Source organism: Gobius niger, assembly GCF_951799975.1.
Source record: "Gobius niger genome assembly, chromosome: 23".
In the NCBI taxonomy this organism is placed as follows: Eukaryota; Metazoa; Chordata; class Actinopteri; order Gobiiformes; family Gobiidae; genus Gobius; species Gobius niger.
Window position 1 is genome coordinate 5,116,052 of NC_136874.1, and position 19,029 is coordinate 5,135,080.

The 19,029-nt window shown below is 42.8% G+C and overlaps 4 protein-coding genes and 1 long non-coding RNA gene across 6 annotated transcripts in view; 1 reads left to right on the top strand and 4 right to left on the bottom strand.

Annotated features, from left to right (window-relative positions):
* tgds (TDP-glucose 4,6-dehydratase) overlaps positions 1 to 19,029 on the bottom strand; it is a 305,863-nt gene that overhangs the window by 237,336 nt on the left and 49,498 nt on the right. The gene's annotated exons all lie outside the window — the stretch shown is intronic.
* LOC306982048 lies at positions 147 to 3,160 on the bottom strand. Its single transcript, XR_013794160.1, has 3 exons — positions 2,885 to 3,160; positions 323 to 787; positions 147 to 230 (listed from the first exon to the last, which is right to left on the bottom strand). It is a non-coding gene; the product is annotated as an uncharacterized lncRNA (long non-coding RNA).
* Positions 3,201 to 8,368, bottom strand: LOC306981970 (uncharacterized protein; the record flags this gene model as incomplete). Its single annotated transcript, XM_079581711.1, has 3 exons — positions 8,062 to 8,368; positions 5,312 to 5,703; positions 3,201 to 3,607 (listed from the first exon to the last, which is right to left on the bottom strand). Exons 1-3 carry the CDS (start codon positions 8,298 to 8,300, stop codon positions 3,201 to 3,203), a joined length of 1,038 nt encoding a protein of 345 aa, XP_079437837.1. The 5' UTR covers positions 8,301 to 8,368.
* LOC306981971 (uncharacterized protein) lies at positions 9,260 to 11,155 on the bottom strand (the record flags this gene model as incomplete). Its single annotated transcript, XM_079581712.1, has 2 exons — positions 10,848 to 11,155; positions 9,260 to 10,754 (listed from the first exon to the last, which is right to left on the bottom strand). Exons 1-2 carry the CDS (start codon positions 11,123 to 11,125, stop codon positions 9,260 to 9,262), a joined length of 1,773 nt encoding a protein of 590 aa, XP_079437838.1. The 5' UTR covers positions 11,126 to 11,155.
* donson (DNA replication fork stabilization factor DONSON) lies at positions 11,257 to 16,637 on the top strand. The gene is made up of 12 exons (XM_079582095.1): positions 11,257 to 11,746; positions 12,928 to 13,002; positions 13,185 to 13,385; positions 13,472 to 13,650; positions 13,952 to 14,027; positions 14,134 to 14,236; positions 14,370 to 14,460; positions 14,530 to 14,664; positions 14,830 to 15,028; positions 15,141 to 15,210; positions 16,127 to 16,257; positions 16,328 to 16,637. The coding sequence occupies exons 1-12, from the start codon at positions 11,336 to 11,338 to the stop codon at positions 16,466 to 16,468; spliced, it is 1,812 nt and encodes a 603-aa protein (XP_079438221.1). The 5' UTR covers positions 11,257 to 11,335; the 3' UTR covers positions 16,469 to 16,637.

A 19,029-nucleotide genomic window follows, 5' to 3' on the forward strand; every position in this document is an offset into this window, starting at 1 on the left:
CATCTAGACAGTGCTTTTGGCTCAATGTTTTCTTACAAACTGAGCAGCTGTAACATTTCTCTCTTGCTTGAATGAGTGTCCTGCTGTTGTCATCATCGTCAGAAGAGTGCTCTGTCTTTGAAGGTAAATGTGGCTCTGAGCTGATGGCCTCATCTTGCTCAGTTTGTCCTTCAAGAAAAGGTGAGGACTGTTCCGTCTTCACACAGACAGCAGTGGACTCGGGGACAGATCTGAAACATGATTTAAAATACATTGCAAATGTAATCTCAACAATAGCCAGTAGAATTGCTACTAAATGCTACTAAAAAAGCTGAAACCTCACACTGGCAGTTGCTCTTCCTCCTGTTTGATGCTCTGCTCTTCTCGCTCCTCTTTAATCTGCAGTGTCTCGGTGTTTGCTTGGTTCAAACCGGGTCCAGGACTCATAGACGGGACGTTCACTCGGACCAACACAACCCTCGGGCTCAGGACCAGCAGCTGCCGTTTCTTCTGGTTCTCCTCTTTAGAGCGACGCAGTTCTTCCTCGCTCTCCGCCATCCCTTCATCAGGCTTCACTGATCCAGCTTCCGTCTCCTTCTGCGCAGCTGAACGGCTGAATGGAGGATCCCAGTCGTCATCATTGTCAGTGTCAGACGAGAGCTCAGTGTCTCCCTCAGTCTCTGGGTGGAAATGTGGGTCTGCGCTGGACTTCTCTCTCTGTGTTTCCTCTTGATGCTCAGCGTTTATTTGTCGAAGTGGTGAGGACTCTTCGTTCTTCACACGGACGGCAGAGACCTCGGGAACAGACCTGTAAAATAATGTAAAATATAATGCACATCTAACCCCCAAAATTGTCTGAAGCAAAAGACTGTTGAATAATGATGGACTACATGACGGTGGCTTCTCCCTGAAGCCCGTTCATGCTAGCCATTTGGCTGGGTTTATGGAGCCAGCTCATATAACTAAGATTAGGGCAAAAATAGCAACAAGAAAGAAATAGAAAGATGTAAGACAAACCCGTGGAGGTAAAAATGAAAACCCTGCCTCGGTGGAAAGTCCATGGGAGACAAAAACTTCTGGAGCCTGCCCTCACTACCTATCAGGCTTCTGCTAATACTGATGCTACGTCCATGTTTTTCACAGTCTATGGTTCAGAGTGGCTGAACACACTTTACAGCCAGGAGAAAGAGCAGGATACTACAACCACAGTGCATGCAAGACAACCAGCTTCCCATGTGACAGCAAAACCAAGGCAACTAGAGTATTATTAGTACCAATTTTATGTTCTTTGTTCAGGTTAGCAGTCACAAAATCAGACGGATATTTAAGATGTACTTATAAAGATGTAAAATAGCTTATTAGGTGTTTGTCCCTGTATGTGTTGCTTGTCCATACGTCTGGGGAGCTAGTTTAAGCGAAAGCAGTGTGGAAAAAAAATCTCAACATCCCCAATCTCAAACAATCCCTCGACAGACAACAGGCCGTCAGAGCTGTTTAATCCTTACGTAAAATCAGACATTTTTGATCAGACAGTGGAGATATTCTCAATACAGCAACTCCAAAAGAAGCAAACAGAAAATATGCACCTAAAAAAAATAGATAACAGACTTTCTATCTGTTCAAGGAATGATGAATGTAGCCGCTTGTCCAGTTTAAGGGTTGTATAGCTGATGCCTCCAGCCTCCTGAGCCCCTGGTATTTCTCTAGTTTCTCATGTTCCTTCTTCTTTATATTGTCTTCTCTGTTGTTTATCTTACACCACAATGTCAGGTTGGTTACTCACATTGTATGTTCACTTTATATATTCAGATTTCACATTACATTTGTTTGTCGTTTGCCAGTTTCTTTAAATATCAAACTCAGGCCCCCACCTTTACATCCTTTTGTACTAAAATTGTCATGAATAAAAAAAACGCACTTTACAGCAGCAGACTTTAAAAAATGTCTAAAAGAGTCTCTAATACATTATGTTTGTCCAGCGCTCTCCTCTGCCGTGTGGAGACTCCGAAGCCTCCACACGGGGCTCTTTCCGGGTCTGGCTGAGTAATAGCGGCGGTGGTGGTTTGATAGCGATAAAACAAGAGTCTGTCACTTCTTACTACTCGTCTCGCCAGTGTCCAGATTCAGAATAAGGCAACATGGCTTGCTGTTTAAGTGGAAGGTTATACATTAAAGGAACAGGCCACCGTTTTTCCATACAGAGATATGTTCTTACCTGAGCTTAGACGAGTTGATGCGTAACTGTCAGAGATGTTTGCATTTAACCTCTCCTCCTCTCTATGGGGCCAAAGGGGTGAAGTTAGAAGCGACCAAGCTCTCCCTATTTAAATACGGTCACGTGAGTAGTTCCACAATCCTGTTTGGGTCCATAGGTAATATGCTGGGAGAGGCTAAATGCTAACAACATCTCGCACACAGAAAGACCAGACAGTTACGCATCAACTCGTCTAAGCTCAGGTAAGAACATATCTCAGTATGGAAAAACTGTGGCCTGTTCCTTTAAAGCAGTACTAAGTAACTCTTGCCCCTAGAGGCCATAAGCACAACTGCATGTGTCATAGCAGTTATTACTTATTGTCTTGGAGAGTAAATACTACACTGACAGAAAAAACAAAGGGACAGAGGGATATTGTTCATCCAATTACACAATGGAGATCACTTTTTCACTCAAACTTGGCTGTAAATACTGTTTAAGTGGCGCTAGCCCGCAGTTCGCCCGTAAGCTTCTTCTTCGTGATTCTATTAGTGTGTATTGGTGGCTCTGGTCCGGTGGAAGACAAGCTGCAAGCATCGTTTTCTGGCCAGAGACACCAGAGGGAGATGTAAGACCCTCCAATCATCCCATCAACATTTGCATTACCCCCACAGGGACTACGGAAAGGATTCATCAAGGTAAACACGTTACTTAGTACTGCTTTAAGCTACAGCCAATCAGAAGTTTTTCATCTCCCGAGCTTGTGCGTATGAGCTGGGGAGAAAAAACGGCAAAGTTCGGCTGAGAAACAGGTGAACGTCAGCACTGAGCCAGGAGAGAGGAGGGACATGAGTTCATGATCAGCGCTCAAACTTTACAGATGTGCCAGCTCTGTCAGCACTGGCTTCACCAGAGTGTGGCTAATGAGTGGTTCAATGAGCCCCATGCTGCGGGAATGGAGACATGAAATGCTCTCTATGAAGCCATTCCTCAATAATAATATGAAAATAGAAACTTCAGTGCATGTTCATTTTGTCTCTTTATCCACAGGGTTCTCCCGAGTGTGCACTGCGCTCCCTCCGTTCTCCTGCTGCGAGGGCCGGCGCTCCGAGACGGCTTTTGTAAGGTCCTGAACAGCCGCCGTCAGACCCGTGACGGCGCTGACCAGCTCGCGGGTGTGTCTCGATATCGCCCGGGTGTCCCCTCGCAGAGCTCGCGCCACTTTAGAGATGGATTTAATGTCTTTAGTCAAAACTGTCAAGCCGTTGTGGATACTTGTGTTTTGCGCTTTCATCTCCAGCAATATAGCGTGATCAGAATATAAGAGTTTCCGAGTTTTTTGTCGTGGCGGAGGAGGCGGAGGCGCCGCAGGAGGAGGTTGGGACGACGAGGCAGAGGCCGTGGTGGAGTTGTAGAGAGGGCTCTCGCACAAATCTACAAAAAGAACAAATTATTATGTGTTATATTTGCTTTACGATCGGGAACAGTGATTTAACCTCTTAACCCCCACCTGAACCGAGCACATTATCACCAGTTTGGCTTTACTCAAATCTAAATGTTTATTGAAAAAAAAGAGTCAAAACCGAGACGAAAACAAGGATGAAAACGCAGTAAAATGTGAACAAAAAAAGCAACAAAAAAGAGGCAAAAATGTCATGAAAAAAACAACAAAAGCGCATCAAAAAAGTGACAAAAACTTAACAATGAATGTGACAAAAAACCCAATAAAAAAGCTAAAAAAAAAAATCAACAAAAGCTCAACAAAGTGACAAAAAAACATTGAAAGTGCAGCAAAAATGTGACAAAAATAAACTGCAAAACATAATCTGCTCTAAAGTAATTGGAGTTAAACAAAAACCTACAGTCTCTATGGGAGGAGCAGGCGCAATACGAAGCTAAATGTATCTTGGGCCGGCCTCTCCAACTCTTTTGTCCCCCCTGTCACTGAACTGTTGCACCTGAAGGGAGTGAGTTTAAGTGACATTGACCTTTTTGAAATGTGACCTTTTTATTATCTACTATCGTCTGTACTGTTGGAAGTGACACACAGTGAGTGTTGTGAGGTTGCAGCAAATGAATTGCCCTTGAGGAACCAATAAAGTTTTCTGAATCTGAATCTGAAACGCAACAAGAAAAGCCACGAAAAAATCAACAAGAATGTGAAAAATAATTGATGAAGATGCAATGAAGAAGTGACAAAAAAAACAATGAAAGTGCAGAAAAAAGTGACAGAAACATGATGAAAAAGCTATTTAAAAAAAATCAACAACAGCGTAGCAAAAAAAGTGACGACAACAGGACAACAACGCGTGTAAAAAGATACATTTAGATCAGTTTGATAGATCTTAGCTTTCAAATGAGGCTTAAAGGGATGTTTCAGGATTTTTGACATAGTGCCTCATTTCCTAGTTATCCAGAGTGTTGCTGATTTCTGGAGATATTGTTTTAGTAATTCATGCAGTTCTTATATTTAAAGAGTTTCGTGGCGCTAGGCTAGTGCTAGGCTAGCGCATTTCTATGGTATCAGCTAGCCTGCATTAAAAACAGTCTGACCCGCTCCACAGTGCACCTGAGGCAAATCACTGATAACCCCAGACTAACCATATAAATGTCTGTGTCCATTTATTTATTTTTGGAATAAAACTGACCTTGCATCACATGAATGATCGCATTTTGAGGGACTATTTTCTAGCAGATCACTCCGCCGCTGCGTAGCTTATACAACCACGAAGCTGGTGCTGCTCAAATATAAGTTATTTTAAATGCAAAATGGTTAAAATGACTCTATGGACACAGACATTTATATGGTTAGTCTGGTGTTATAAGTGATTTGCCTCAGGTGCTCTGTGGAGCGGGTCAGACTGTTTTTAATGCAGGCTAGCTGATACCATAGAAATGCGCTAGCCTTGCATTAGCCTAGCACCACGAAACTCTTCAAATATAAGAACTGCATGAATTACAAAAACATATATCTCTCAGCAACACTATGGATAACTAGGAAATGAGGCCCTATGTCAAAAATCCTGAAATATCCCTTTAAGACTCCAGTCCAGAAGCTTTTAGATTTGGGTGAAGCTAAACTGGAGAGAATACACTCGGTTAAGGCGGGGGTTAAGAGGGTAAAATGTTCATACTGACCATGATCAGAAATAAGAGCGTCAATCCCGGGTATTCCATTGACTTGCTCCTCACACAAAGTCAGCAAAACCTGCTCCTCTATCGTGTCCAGTGGGACGTGCTCAGACGGACCTCCTCCCGTGTCCACGACGGACGCGCTGTTCGTGGCCACCTTCTCTTTGGTGCGTCTTCTCGCGTCCTGCCACCGTCTTTTGATCTCCGACGGCGTCCTGTCCTTGTGTCCCACCGCGTTCACCCGGTTCGTGATCTCCTGCCATATCGCGTTGCGTCTGGTGATCGTCACGTTTTGCTTCTTCAGCTCGTGGTAGTGAGCCTTCACCCCGTCCACCAGAACCTTCAGTTCCTCGGGGTCGAACTTCCTTTTCCGTTTGCGGCCGGTGTGGTCTTCCATGCTGTCCGTGATGCAAACAGAGACACGCAAAAAAACAAAACACACACATTTAAATAGGCCCCTCCTCAACCTTTCTCGCGCACCTCTTTGCTCTCGCCCTACACCTGATTTTCATAAATACAAATAATGAAAGAGCACGACACTAAATTAAAATGGTCCAAACTCATTCCCAACTTTCCACACATAGGACGAGTAATATGCATGTTCATCAGTTCCATAATTATCATCTTGTTTCAGTGAAGCAGCCATTTTAATTAAGAAATGTTGGGCATAAATGTAATTGTAAGCTGCTGACAGGAAGTGACATAGATAAATACAAACGGTGTCTCTGGAATCGCCCATAAATCATGTTTGAAACCGTTAAGGTGAAAACAAAGAAATCTTAACTTTCTCCAATTATTCAAAAACTACTTTAACAAACGCAGAATTATTGAGATTGATTTCTACCCAATAAAGATAAAAAGACATGGAGAGGAGTAAAGTGGTTCAACAGCCCATCAGCGTAAATTTCATTTGACTTAATTTTAGTCAAAGTGATGTTTTTGACGACTAAAATAGGACTAAAACTAAATTAAAACTTTCTCATGAGACTAAAACTATGACTAAAATGTCCAGATATTTTAGTCGACTAAAATAAGACTAAATAAAAATGAAAAGGAGAGACTAAAATCATCCAAACTTCTATTGACCGTCTGAAAAAGCCTCATATCATTTAAATTCACTGTCAAATGAACAGGTTTGAGCTTCATTCATGTGGAGCAGCTCCATGAAGTCGAGGACCACGATTAAATATGATTATAATGAATATTATAAATATAAGTCGACTAAATTAGTCTTCATTTTAGTCGACTAAATTGACATGCAATTTTAGTCGACTAAAACTAGATTAAAATTGAAAAGTTTTTTTTGGACTAAATCTTGACTAAAATTCAATTACATTTTAGTCAAAAGACGAAGACTAAAACTAATATAAAATATGTTGTCAAAATTAACACTGCAGCCCATAATTACATAAATAACAGAGAATGCTAAAATGTTATGCTTCATGTTAGCATCATGCGACATGTTAGACTGCTGTTTTTTCGCTTCTACTGAACAATCTGCTGTGAAAAACTATCCATATGGGCCCGATTTAGACTTGACTTTATTCATGTGTAATAAATAAGCTCATATTCCACCAGAAAATGGCTAAAAAGAGTGAAAAATTGTGTTTAAAAGAGGTATGGAGGTAAAGTCCCACATAGCAAATTGACATAACATGGTTGGCACGGCAACAGTTTAGAATTGTTTGCCTTCATCCATGTCACTTCCTGTCAGTGTCCAATAAGGAAGTGAAACTATAAACATCACAAAAATGGCCAAACTGAAGAAAGCTGGGTAAAATCTTCAATGTAATTGGGGCTGCACGTTTTCAAGCTTTTCATTAACCGTTAAACGTGGCCCTTAGTGGTTAATACTCGGTTAACTATTAGTGTGGGCACAAACAAACCCCCCACGTGCGCCGTTCCCCACAGTTACCTTATACAAACAAACACAAAAGGGGTTTTCCATTGCTAACACCTTAAACTAAACGGCTCTAATTTGTCTGATGTGTCATATGCACTTTAAAGGTGCACTGTGCACTATTAAGTGAAAAAACAACAACTTGACATTGATACATACTTGACCTTTTGGTGACTCAGTGGCGTTGTGGGTGCAGCGCGGCACCTTTGGTTTCCCTCACAGTGGCCTTTATGACACTCCAGGATCAACTGTTTTTAAGAGTTCATACCAGAAGCAATTGATTCTGGAGCATCATCGTCATGATCATGTGAGGGAACGCACACTGAGCTACTAAAAGGTCAAATACGACCAAATATCAAGTTTTTTGTTTCATTTTTCACAGAAAAAGTTACATAATGCCTCTTTAACACAGAAATGCAGAAAAAATAGCCTGCAAGTTCATGAAGCTGATACAAATGCTTTACACTTAGATGCACTGTGTTTTCCCCACACATGGCTGGGTTTACAATGCACTGAAAGAGGACACATGTTTCGTTCCACCCAAAAAACATCAGGTACAGTGCCTTTAAGTGGATGAAACTTTCCGTGCGTAATGCGTCGAAGTAGCTGGTGCAAATAATGAACGTAATATACTTCAATTATTTATCATTTATAACTTTTTAACTGAGCTATTAGCACTGTAAAAAGTGTAAAGATACGAGTCTGTAATGAGAAGCAGTAGGTTTTGTGTGTCTGTATTCAAATGTGTGAATGTTTTTATTTTCTGTTGCTGACTGCACACTTTCACAAAGGCTAACATCAACCGACCTGTCAGTAAATGTGTAGTTACACGTGTTTAAAAGTGCTCGAGCCTCACATCGGCTGCTGTTCTTCCTCCAGTATGATGCTCTCCTCCTCTGGCTCCTCTTTAATCAGTGGAGAGTGTTCCTGCACATTCCCACTGACCATGACGATCCTCAGGTTCTGAGCCGTGTCCTGCAGCTGATATTTCCTCTCGATCTCCTCTTTAAAGTCGCACAGTTCATCCTCGGACTCTGCTTTATCCTCTGCGGCCGCGCTCAGCCGCTCATTCCAAAATGTTCTGTTTTTGGACATTTCTGCGAACTGTTTTAGCTTTAGCAGCGGGATGAGCGCCGCGCCGTGGGTCTATTGTCCGCTCTCTGAACACGCCGTCTGCGCATGCGCGGGTGGAGGACGTCATCACGCAATAAAGCACGGCAGTTGTTTTTAACCAGTTACCTGCCGTCGATAAGCGGTAAAAACACGACACAAAAGCAACGAAAACGCAGCAAAAAAGTGTAATAAAAGCGACATAAAAGAAAGAAAAAAAAGACGATGAAATACGACACAAAAGCAATGGAAAAAAACCGTCAAAAACACGACAACATGCGACAAAAAAGTGAAAAAAGCGACGAAAACGTTACGATAATGCAACAAAAAAGCGTTAAAAATGTGTTAAAAATGCAACAAAAATGTGTCAAAAATGCAACAAAAATTAGTCAATAACGCAAGAAAAATGTGACATAGACAAAGTGACAAAAAAGCATAAAAAGTTACCACCAGATAGTCGTTCGTAGCTTTCAAATGAGGCATTACATTACAGCTCTCCATTTTACTAAATGCATAACATCAGTGTAAAAGTGATGAAAACAAGAATTTATTTTCGCCTTGAGCATAAATCATAAAGTCTGTACTGCGTAAATAGAGATGTTTTTGTTTCCTCTGATTTTGGGACATGTTACAGTCTGAGGTCGGTGATGAACTCATACACACATGCTTTATAACATGATAGGGCCTTTTGATATAAAATATAAGAAGATATTAGAGTTATTACGTTAATAAAGCACAAAGTCAAAACTGTGGACGTTTTCTGGTCACAAATTGTTGCAATTGCAGTTACAAAAATGTATAACTTTTTTCCGTTCCTCAGGACTATAGTATATTACTTTCATAAAATACGGGAATATATAGTCATTACAAAATCTGTATTTTTCGATATGAACAGTTGTTTACACCAAACTTAAAAAAAAAAAAATTCAATCCCCATGAAATCATCAAACATTTACAATTCGTTCACAGTTTGTTTCTTTTCTGTGGACTCTCATGTGCTTTTCATAGTGACACCTTCGGGAAAATGTTTTTGGACAGTGTAAACAGCTGTAGGGTTTTACGTCCATGTGTGTTTTCTCGTGTCTTCTGTAGCCAGAGTTGTTTACGAACCCCATTCCACAGGTTGGACAGAGGTAAGGCTTCTCCTCCGTGTGCGTTCTCATATGTGATGTCAGAGTGCACGGACGGGCAAAGGTTTTCTCACAGTGAGAACAGCTGTACGGTTTCTCTCCGGTGTGTGTTCTCATGTGTACGGTAAGTGTATTCCCACTGCGAAAGCTTTTCTCACAGACAGAACAGTTGTATGGTTTCTCTCCTGTGTGAATTCTCATGTGTACTCGCAGTAGAGAACTGTGAGCATATATTTTGTTACATATTGAACAGCTGTAAGGCTTGTCTCCTGTGTGACTTCTTGTATGTTTTGTGAGGTAAGAGCTTATGGCAAAAGCTTTCTTACAGATTGAACAGCTAAATGGTTTTTCACCTGTATGTATTTTCATATGGTAATACAGTGAACCACTGTGGCTAAATGTCTTCTTACAAACTGTGCAGCTGTAAGGCTTCTCTCCTGTGTGTGTCCTCATATGTTCATCGAGATGACCCTTGAGGCTAAATGATTTGTGACAAGTTGAACAGTTGTAAAGTTTCTCCCCTGCATGCACTAGTTTCAGATGTGCATCTCGATTACTCATTTGGACAAAGGTTTCACTGCAAACTGGGCAGCTGTAAGGTCCCTCACTCGAGTGTATTTTCATGTGTTTATCTCGATTGCCCTTTTGGGAATATGTTTTCTTACAAATTGAGCAGCTGTAAGGTTTCTCTCCTGTGTGGACTCGCATATGTGCATCTAGATCGCACTTTTGAATAAATATTTTCTCACAAACTGAACATTTACATGGTTTCTTTCCTGTTTGACCTCTGTCTCTTTTTGGTTTTAGTTTCCTCCGAATTCGCTTTTTACAAACAGAGAACTTTTGTTTCTTCAGCTCATCTTCATCAGTTTCCGACGCATCTTCACCGCTCACAGCGACGCTCACCTCTGGTGGAGGCAGAACTGAGCTTTGAGCTGATGTGTTGATTGGAGGTTTCCAGTCGTCATCATTGTCAGTGTCAGACGACGGTTCAGTCAGTTCATCAGTGCCTGACTGTAAATGTGGCTCAGGGCTGATGTCCTGTCCCTGTGTTTCCTCGCTGGGCTCAGTTTTCCCCCTCTTCCTCCAAATTGGTGCCGGTTGTGGGTCGGTCACAGTTTCCTTACCAGGTTGACATCGCTCTTGGACACAAAACCATTCATTTTTTTGAGAGGAAAACAGCAACACTGGTTCTGGAACATGGGCTGGCCCAGAACCGGCAACAGAACCAGCACAGTGGGCAAGGGGCATTTGTGGTGGTGAGGACTTTTCTATCTTCACACATGCAGCACTCGACTCGGGGAAAGATCTGAAAAGCAATTTTAAATAAATTACAAACTCAATCTCAATTCCAGTTATGAGATATATGTTTATATATGTGATATATGTTTAAAAGTCCTACACTGCAAACTGCTCTTCCTCTTGTTTGATGCTGTGTTCATCTGGTTCCTCTTTAATTTGAGGAATCTCGGTGTTTTCCTGCTTTACTTCGGGTCCAGTACTCAGTGACGGGACATTTCCTCCTCTGACCAGTCCGATCTTTGGGCTCAGAGCCTTGTCCTGCAGCAGCTGGTTCTTCTGGATCTCCTCTTTGGAGCCACACAGTTGCTCTTCGTTCTCCGCTTTCACTTTATCTGCCGCGGCCAGACGCTCATTCAACAGCGCTTGGTCTTCTGACATCTTCGCAAACTGTTTATAGCTTTCAGTCCGAGCTAGTGGCTAACCACCACACACGTATCTGCGCGTGAAAACGACGTCATTACGCGACGCGGCAAATTCGATTTATGCGGAAGTGCATTGAAAACAAAACCGCGGCGGATTTTAACTCGCGTCTTTTAATCTTTTTCCTTTAGTTTAACTGTTTTTAGATATATTATTTTAGTCAAAAACATGTCTGAACAAGCTGGTTACTCGCCTAGCTTTAAACGCCCCGCCGATATTATGCGAATGAGACGGAAAAGAGCCCGAAGCGAGACCGGATCTTTTAGCGGGAGTCCGGCCGCTGCGAGTCCCGGACAAGGCGCCTCGTCTCCGGCCAGCGTTCGACCGTTCTCCCCGGGGCCGCTGTTCAACTGCCAGAACCGCTCCGGAGGCGGAGTGAAGCGGAGGAATCCCTTTGCAAACATCGAGAATACCTTCAGCCCGAGCAAGAAGCTGATCATTTATAACGAGGAAGAGGGACATGTCGAGGCGAAGGACAAAAAGGACAGCGGGCAGTTGTCAACAAAGCGGAGCGAAGAGCGACCGTTTACGGCCAAACTCACGCAGGCAGAAAACCAGGAGAGACAGGCTTCCAGTAAGGTAAAAAACAATGTTAATAGCTTTTAAAATAAAGTAAAATTAGTAAGTGGCATATCAGAAGGTATTTTTCCAGACAGTATGAATAAACTTGTGCCATGGCTTGTATTGGAGTCTTCATTATTGCAACATCTAACATGGGTTGCATCCACCAACATTGTAGACAACTGCTTATTTAACCTCTTAACCCCCACCTGAACCGAGAACATTTTCTACAGTTTGGCTTTACCCAAATCTAAAAGCTTCTTGAAAAATATCACCAAAAAGTAGACAAAAAAAGAGAAACAAAAAGCTCCATTTAGATTAGTTTTATAGGCCTTAACTTTCAAGTGAGGCGTTACACTGGCTGTAGGGCTGAAACAACTAATCGATTAATCGACAACTAATCGATTACTAAAAAAGTTGTCAACTATTCCAGTAATCGATTAATCGTTTTCTAGTAAACACAGAGTCAAATTGAGTAAAAAAGACATGACAATTATGTATTTTGGATGAAAAACTACTTTGTTTTTTAAAGTTAGGGTCTGCAGTGTTTTGTACATCATAAATTTCATAAATATCTGTCTTTGTCTCGTCCAATCAAAGCAGAATTAGCACAAAGAGCTTCCTACAAACGTTTACTTTAAGTTTACTCCATCCACGTGTCCTCAAGCGGCGCCACTTTAGCTTTATGTGATAAAAAATTTGAAAAAAATACAATTTCCATGCACCTTTCACAGCAAAGCGATTAATCGATTAATCGTAAAAATAATCGGTCGATTAATCGATTACCAAAATAATCGTTAGTTGCAGCCCTAACTGGCTGTAGCCTTGAATGGATTTGGGTAAAGCTGAACTGGAGAAAATGTACTTGGTTTATGCAGGGGTTAAGAGGTTAAAAAGTAGAATAGTCTACGACAGTGGTTCTTTTCACACAAAGTATTGCAAGTACCAACAAACCTACATAAAGGTCAAATCGGGACCAAGCCAGGTCTAAGATTAACCTCAAATGTGGAGTAAATGTGTCGAATCTAGTAAAGCACATAAGCTAAATGCATGTCTAAAGCTTAAATTGTATTGTCTTTCATTGAAATCACAGACTCCTACTAAAGTTTGATCTTCTTGAAAACCCATTGTCACATCTTGTCCAAGTGTGTGTGACTTCTATCAAAACTGTGCTTTTTCTTTTCTGTTCGTGTTTCTAGAAGTGCCTGGACTTTTCTGAAGACGACTCTCTGTTCGATGAAAAAGAGGAAGATCTGAAAAGCCCTCTCCTGAAGGTCAGCATGTTTACTTACTGGTATTAGTACTGATGTTATTGAACGTTAAATTAAAGAAAAAGAATAAGCAGAGGAGCTATGGCACAACATTGAGTATTTTACATTTTAAAATCTCCATTGGTTTAACACAAACTGAAATTTCAATGTGTTTATGACAACACAATCCCAATCTCTCCTCCCAGAGCCCCCCTGCCATCTCCCCCGCCTCCATAGCGCCCCCTGTCTGCACCGAGTACCCTTCGGACTGGAGCCTGAAGACAAGGCTGCTGTTCACCTCTCCGCTGTCTCTGAGCTGGGCAGAGAAACCCAAAGCTCAGGAGGAGGCCTTGGGTCTGGTCCAGCACTGCAGAGCGCACTTCAGCACCGTGCCTCACAGTGTACAGGTCAGCCATATTTATACATTTATATATTTATTCTCAAAACAACCAGATTAATGTTGCTGTAACGTGTTTGTCCTGTTTCTCTGTAGGACCCGAAGACGTGCCCTGAGCTGCGCTGCTCCTTCCAGCAGAGCCTGGTTTACTGGCAGCACCCCACACTGCCCTGGCTCTCGCTCTTCCCCCGAATCAACGCGGAGAGGAGCTTCACTGGGAAGAGCGCCCCCTGGTCCTCGGACACTGCGCTGCAGCAGAGCCTCATGAGCGAGTGGTGAGGAGACGTAGAAGTGCTTATCAGTTATTTGCATTTTGCTACTTTGCTTCTCTCAGCTCCTACATTTCCTGGAGTTAAGTAGCTGCAAATGTCCTAATCGCATACAAATCGTGCAAGTCAATCACTAGATAAAAGACTTTTGCATCCTCATTTCCATTGTTGTTACGGTAAATCCACTCTGTTTGCTTTTTGTCCAAGCACAGTAGCAAAAGTTACGGGAAAGACATTTTAAAAAGATGTTACACACTACTTGGATCCATTTAGTCCTAGCTTCCTAATATTTTTCTTCGTTGTTAAGGTCGGTGAGCCTGTCGTCCCTCTACAGTTCACTGAAGGCCAAGCTGTGCCCGTATTTCTATGTCTGCTCTTACCAAGTATGTGCCACACAAGGACAGCGTTTCAATTTGCCACTGCTTTTTGATTCTTCGTATCCGGTAACTCTTTTAATTGTCACCATTTTTATATTTCTACATTTTCCAGTTCACAGTGTTGTTCAAAGCTGTCGGCCTCAGTGGATCCAGCAGCATCACGGCTCTGATTTCCCCCACGACCAGAGGACTGCGGGAGGCTATGAAGGCAGATGGTCAGTCTCTAGGAAAATTTACTTACTACTGACATATTGAACTTCTTGGGAATCAACTATGCTCCTTTGAAACTGTATGTGTTTTTACTATCTTATTTTGTATTTTAATAATGTGTTTCTCTGTCTATTTCAGGCATAGAGTTTAGTCTCCCCCTGGTGGAGGAGCAGAGGAAGAGCAGGGACTTTGACGATGAACTGGACTGTGGCAACGAAAAAGAGCAGGAGTAAGTATCTTCAGACTGCACTTTAGGGATTTATTAAGCAAGTCTTTAAGTTTTCTGTTTTATTCGTAGTTGTTGTGGAGATGACGAGGATGAAGATCGCGCGGAGGAGAAGGAACCGAAAGACAACGACGATGAGGATATGTCGTGGCTGAAGGAGATGGGAGTCCAGGACAAGATCAAGAAACCGGACATCGCCATTCAAATGTAACCTCACTTTTCCATTCCTTTTGTGGCTTTAAAAGTTTAGGGCATTAACCTCTTAAAAAACCTGCTATAGTTTCTACTGACATCTTATCCATTTGAATCCCTTTGTCTTGATTAAAACCATGACCGTTTTTGTGCTTCTCTGACTCTCTTTGTTCGCCGCAGACGTAAAGAGGGCCAGGCCGTGTCGCTGGATCACAAACCGGAGTCCGTGGTCCTGGTGGAGGGTCCGGACACGTTCACACTCATCAACTTCCTCATCAACTGCAAGAGCCTGGTGGCCTCGGCGGGCTCCCAGGCCGGCCTGCCCCCGACGCTGCTCGCCCCCGTGGCCTTCAGGGGGGCCGCCGTGCAGTCCCTCAAGGTACGGAGCTGCTACTTAATTAGATTGTGATACAACCTCCCCAGCTCTTATTATAGAGATGTTAAAACATGTCAGGATGTTCAGGGTTGTAAAGTAATTTCTCTGATTTCAGGCGAGGAGCGTGAACGTAAAAAGCCAAGTGGGAACGGGCTACCAGAACGTAAGCAGTTTGGAAATCACAGGTAATGAATGACGGAAATAAAGATACACTACATTGTCCATTCAAGTCTGGCTTTGCTTCCACATAAAGCCACTGTTGTGCGTCATACTGATATTCAAGCCAAAACATGCACTGCCTGAGACCCAAAGTTATGACTACAAGACAGAGATGGCACGACTGTACAGCGTGACCCAATATGATAAATAGCCATTTCATTTTATTCTTTAACATCAGCCATAAGTGTTCACAATTTTATCCCATGATTGGATACGTGGAGAAAGCTGGCAAGGAAATACACTGACCTATACAAGGCAGATGGAAGAAGATGGATATTGCTCTTGTCAAAAATGTCTAAATTTGCATCGAAAGTTAACCTCTTAACCCCCAAACCGAGCTCATTTACTCCAGTTTGGCCTTACCCAAATCTAAAAGCTTCTTGAATCAAAATAGTGGCGAAAACGTAGATGAAAACGCAACAAAAACGGGACAAAAATGCCCCTTTAGGGCTTAGCTTTCAAGTGAGGCATTACACTGTCGCTCTCCAGTTGAGAAGGTTTTAGATTTGGGTAGAGCTGAACTGGAGAAAATGTGCTTGGTTCAGGTGAGATTAACATCAGAGATAAGATTGGACAAGAAGTAATTAGCTCTTAAAGGGGCTAGATGCAAGTTAGCCATTTTATACTCACTACTGCCACCTCAGGTCATACTTGTAACTGCACCTTCTATATTAAGCTCATGCATTGGCACTTTGGACCCGAATTAACACCTTTTTGAATATGTCTGGGCTCATTCTACACCTTAGGACATTGTTGAAACATGTAGAGGGAGAAAAATACTTAAGTCTAGTCTCTTTAGTCTCACCTTTATTCAAGTTTCTAAGAAGATGTATCCAGTTCTGATAGAATTAGCTTACTTGATATACTTTTTCTTGTTCTCAGGTCCCATCCTGCCCTCCGCCCTCCACAGCATCACGTCTCTGCTGCGTCCGGCACAGAAAGGGAACTTCTCCGCCACTCTGTACACCCACGCCCCGACCGCTGTCATGAACATCCACCAGAGCAACGCCCAGGTAACACAGAACAGACACAACAAACCCTCGATAACAGATCATTAAAAAACCTCTCGATTCTCTGTCACAGTCAACCTCCTCTTCCGTGGACCTGTCCTCCTGTGGCCTTCCCTTGGCTTCAGTGCACAAGCTCCAGACTCCCTCCACTCTGGGCAAAACCGCTCTGAGCCACATCAACATGAACAACTACAGCTACACGTGGAAAAACTGACTCTTTTAACTCTAATCTTTAAATTCCACAACCTCCAAAGGCAGAGAATCCCTTTTGGTTTGATTGTTGAGAGATTTTAACAGATTTTAACTCATTGCACTAATGGTATCCACTTGAAAATCTACAAACTTTAAAGATTTAGCGCTTACTTTTGCTTTTATAAGATGAATTTAGACTTGTTTTTTGCCATTTTTTCCTCATATTACAAGCTTTAAGAATACAAATGATATCTTCGACTCATTTCTGTCATTTTAATCAATTTTAAGTGTCCTTGGAAGTAGTTTTAGATTTTCTTCCACAAACTGTATCCTCTTTACCAGCTTTATTGCCTTGTTCTGTGGCCTTTTTGCCCCATAATCCATTAAAAAGCTGTAGATTACTCGCTTCGCTCTCGCTTGTCATCACTCTTGTTGGTAGCAGCCTCAGCCACACGTCCTCTTGACTTCTGTGAATTCCCTGAATGTTAAAAGTGACATTTTGGACACGTGTCTCCCTGGATCCGGTTACTCTTTGGCCCTGACAGAGAAGTATGTGCAGGGTGTGCGTTTCCATTGTGGATTTTAGGGTGTATATAAAAAAAAAAAAACTTTGTAGTAAAGCGAAGTTCAATATATTGAGGCAAAGTGTTTTATTGAAGACCTTTTCATGCCTCAGAAAAAAATACATTCATATTAAACTCCAACAATTTCCAGCATTTTCTAGTGGGTTTACTGTATTTTTTTTAATGAAGTCAAAGGTACAATGGGGTTAAAAGACAGAGACGTAATGTTTTTGTAAAGCCAAAACGTTTATCCTTTGGAAAAATATGTACAAAACCAAACATAGACATTAACCTCATTTTAAAGCCGTTTTTAAAGTGCATATGACAGAGACATTTTTTGCTCAAACATAGCTAACACAATTATATTTTTTATGTTATTAAAGTGCATTTTTTGTCATTCTACAACAAAACTGTTTTCAGGTGTTGCCCTGAGCCGCACCGCCGCTGTGGGCCAACCTGAGCAGCATGTTTTAGGAGGCAGGGTAAACCGTAGCACCTGGAGGAAACCTGGCTGGCTGCTTTCGGTCTCCTCTGAATCAGTGCAGCGACTCCTGGGTTTGTCCCGGTTTCCGAGCGTCGTGTCCTGCACTGGTCAGCTCCACCTCCTTCCTCTTCCTCCTGCGCAGCCTGCTCCACTAGCAGTTAATCTGTTTAATTCTCCAGTAAACATCCATTAGCCTGATCAATAGAAGGCATTAGCTGCATTAGCTGAGAGTCTTGCCCGGATACCTCCTCGTTTGTCCCCGTTTTTGTCCCTGTAGTGCCTCTTGTGACGCCTCCACTGTGCTGCAGGTGTGGGGGGGCTCATGGTGCCAGCAAAGAACGCAGCAGTACCAAGAGAGAGGGAGGTTGCTGCTTGTTATGTTATAATAGGCCATGTTGTTCTCATTACTATTTATCAAAAATGTAACTAATTACACTTGTCTGGGCGGGTTTAAACTTCTATGCTTTTGCCCACGAGACTGTTTTTATGCCATACGAGCCCTCACAGGTCCACAACTCCAGATCTTCAACTTCTGGAATAAGGTGAATGCTTAAGCCCAGCATTGTGTTGAAATATGTTGCAGGCAGGAACAGGGCGGGATCATCATTTCATACTTGTTGTAGATCCGGACTCTGTTGTTGGTCAGTTCTCTGAGTTTGGAGACGAGCACATTGGGCAGAGACGGCATGTCCAGTGTCTCCAGGACCTCCAGCTCCTTCAGAGAGGCCAGGCTCAGGAGGGCGTCCTCTGGGACCTGCTCGTGGAACAGGCGCAGAGTCTTCAGTCTGGGGAAGAATCGTGGGATGAGCGCCGCGTCGGAGCCCAGGTCTTCGTACGTCTGCAGGTGCAGGTGACGGAGGTTTGGAAGCTGCTGGGACAACGTGGACATGATCTCAGGCCATGGGATGATCTCCAGAGGTATAAGGACGAGGCGAGTCACCGAACAGGGGATCGACCTTACAACCCCACAGATATGGGAACACTTCAGCAACAGAGAGGTGAGAGCGGGCAGGTCCCTCAGCCAGGCGGACAGCTTCTGAGATGAATCATCATGAAGACCACGAGTATAGTGGCAGTAAATGGCCAGGCTCTTCAGAAATGGTAGTGATCTCAGCATCTTCATGAAGCCATTTGCAAACTTACAGGTTTCACACTTCACAAGCTCCAGACTGGAGAGGGAGCAGCCGTGCAGTGGAGCGAGGTCTGAGATGTTGCCCTCAAAGGAAGTTTCTGTGGACATCTTTATGGAGAGATGCTGCAGCTGAGGGAGAGAGGAGAGGAAGAAGTGAAGCGCATTCACTGGATGTGAGTCATAGAAACAATGGACGGCCAAGGACTTGAGCTTCGTGAATGGGAAATCAGGGGGGATCTCAGCAGAGACATGGGGTGTGTTAAAGTCAGGCTGGCACAATCTGAGGTGGGTCAGACACTGGGGGGAAAAGGGCGATAAGTCTTTCAAACATAAATAGCTGCCAGACTTTACATCCAGACACTCCAGGTCGGAGAAACTCACTAAGTCCAGAATCTTCTTGACGC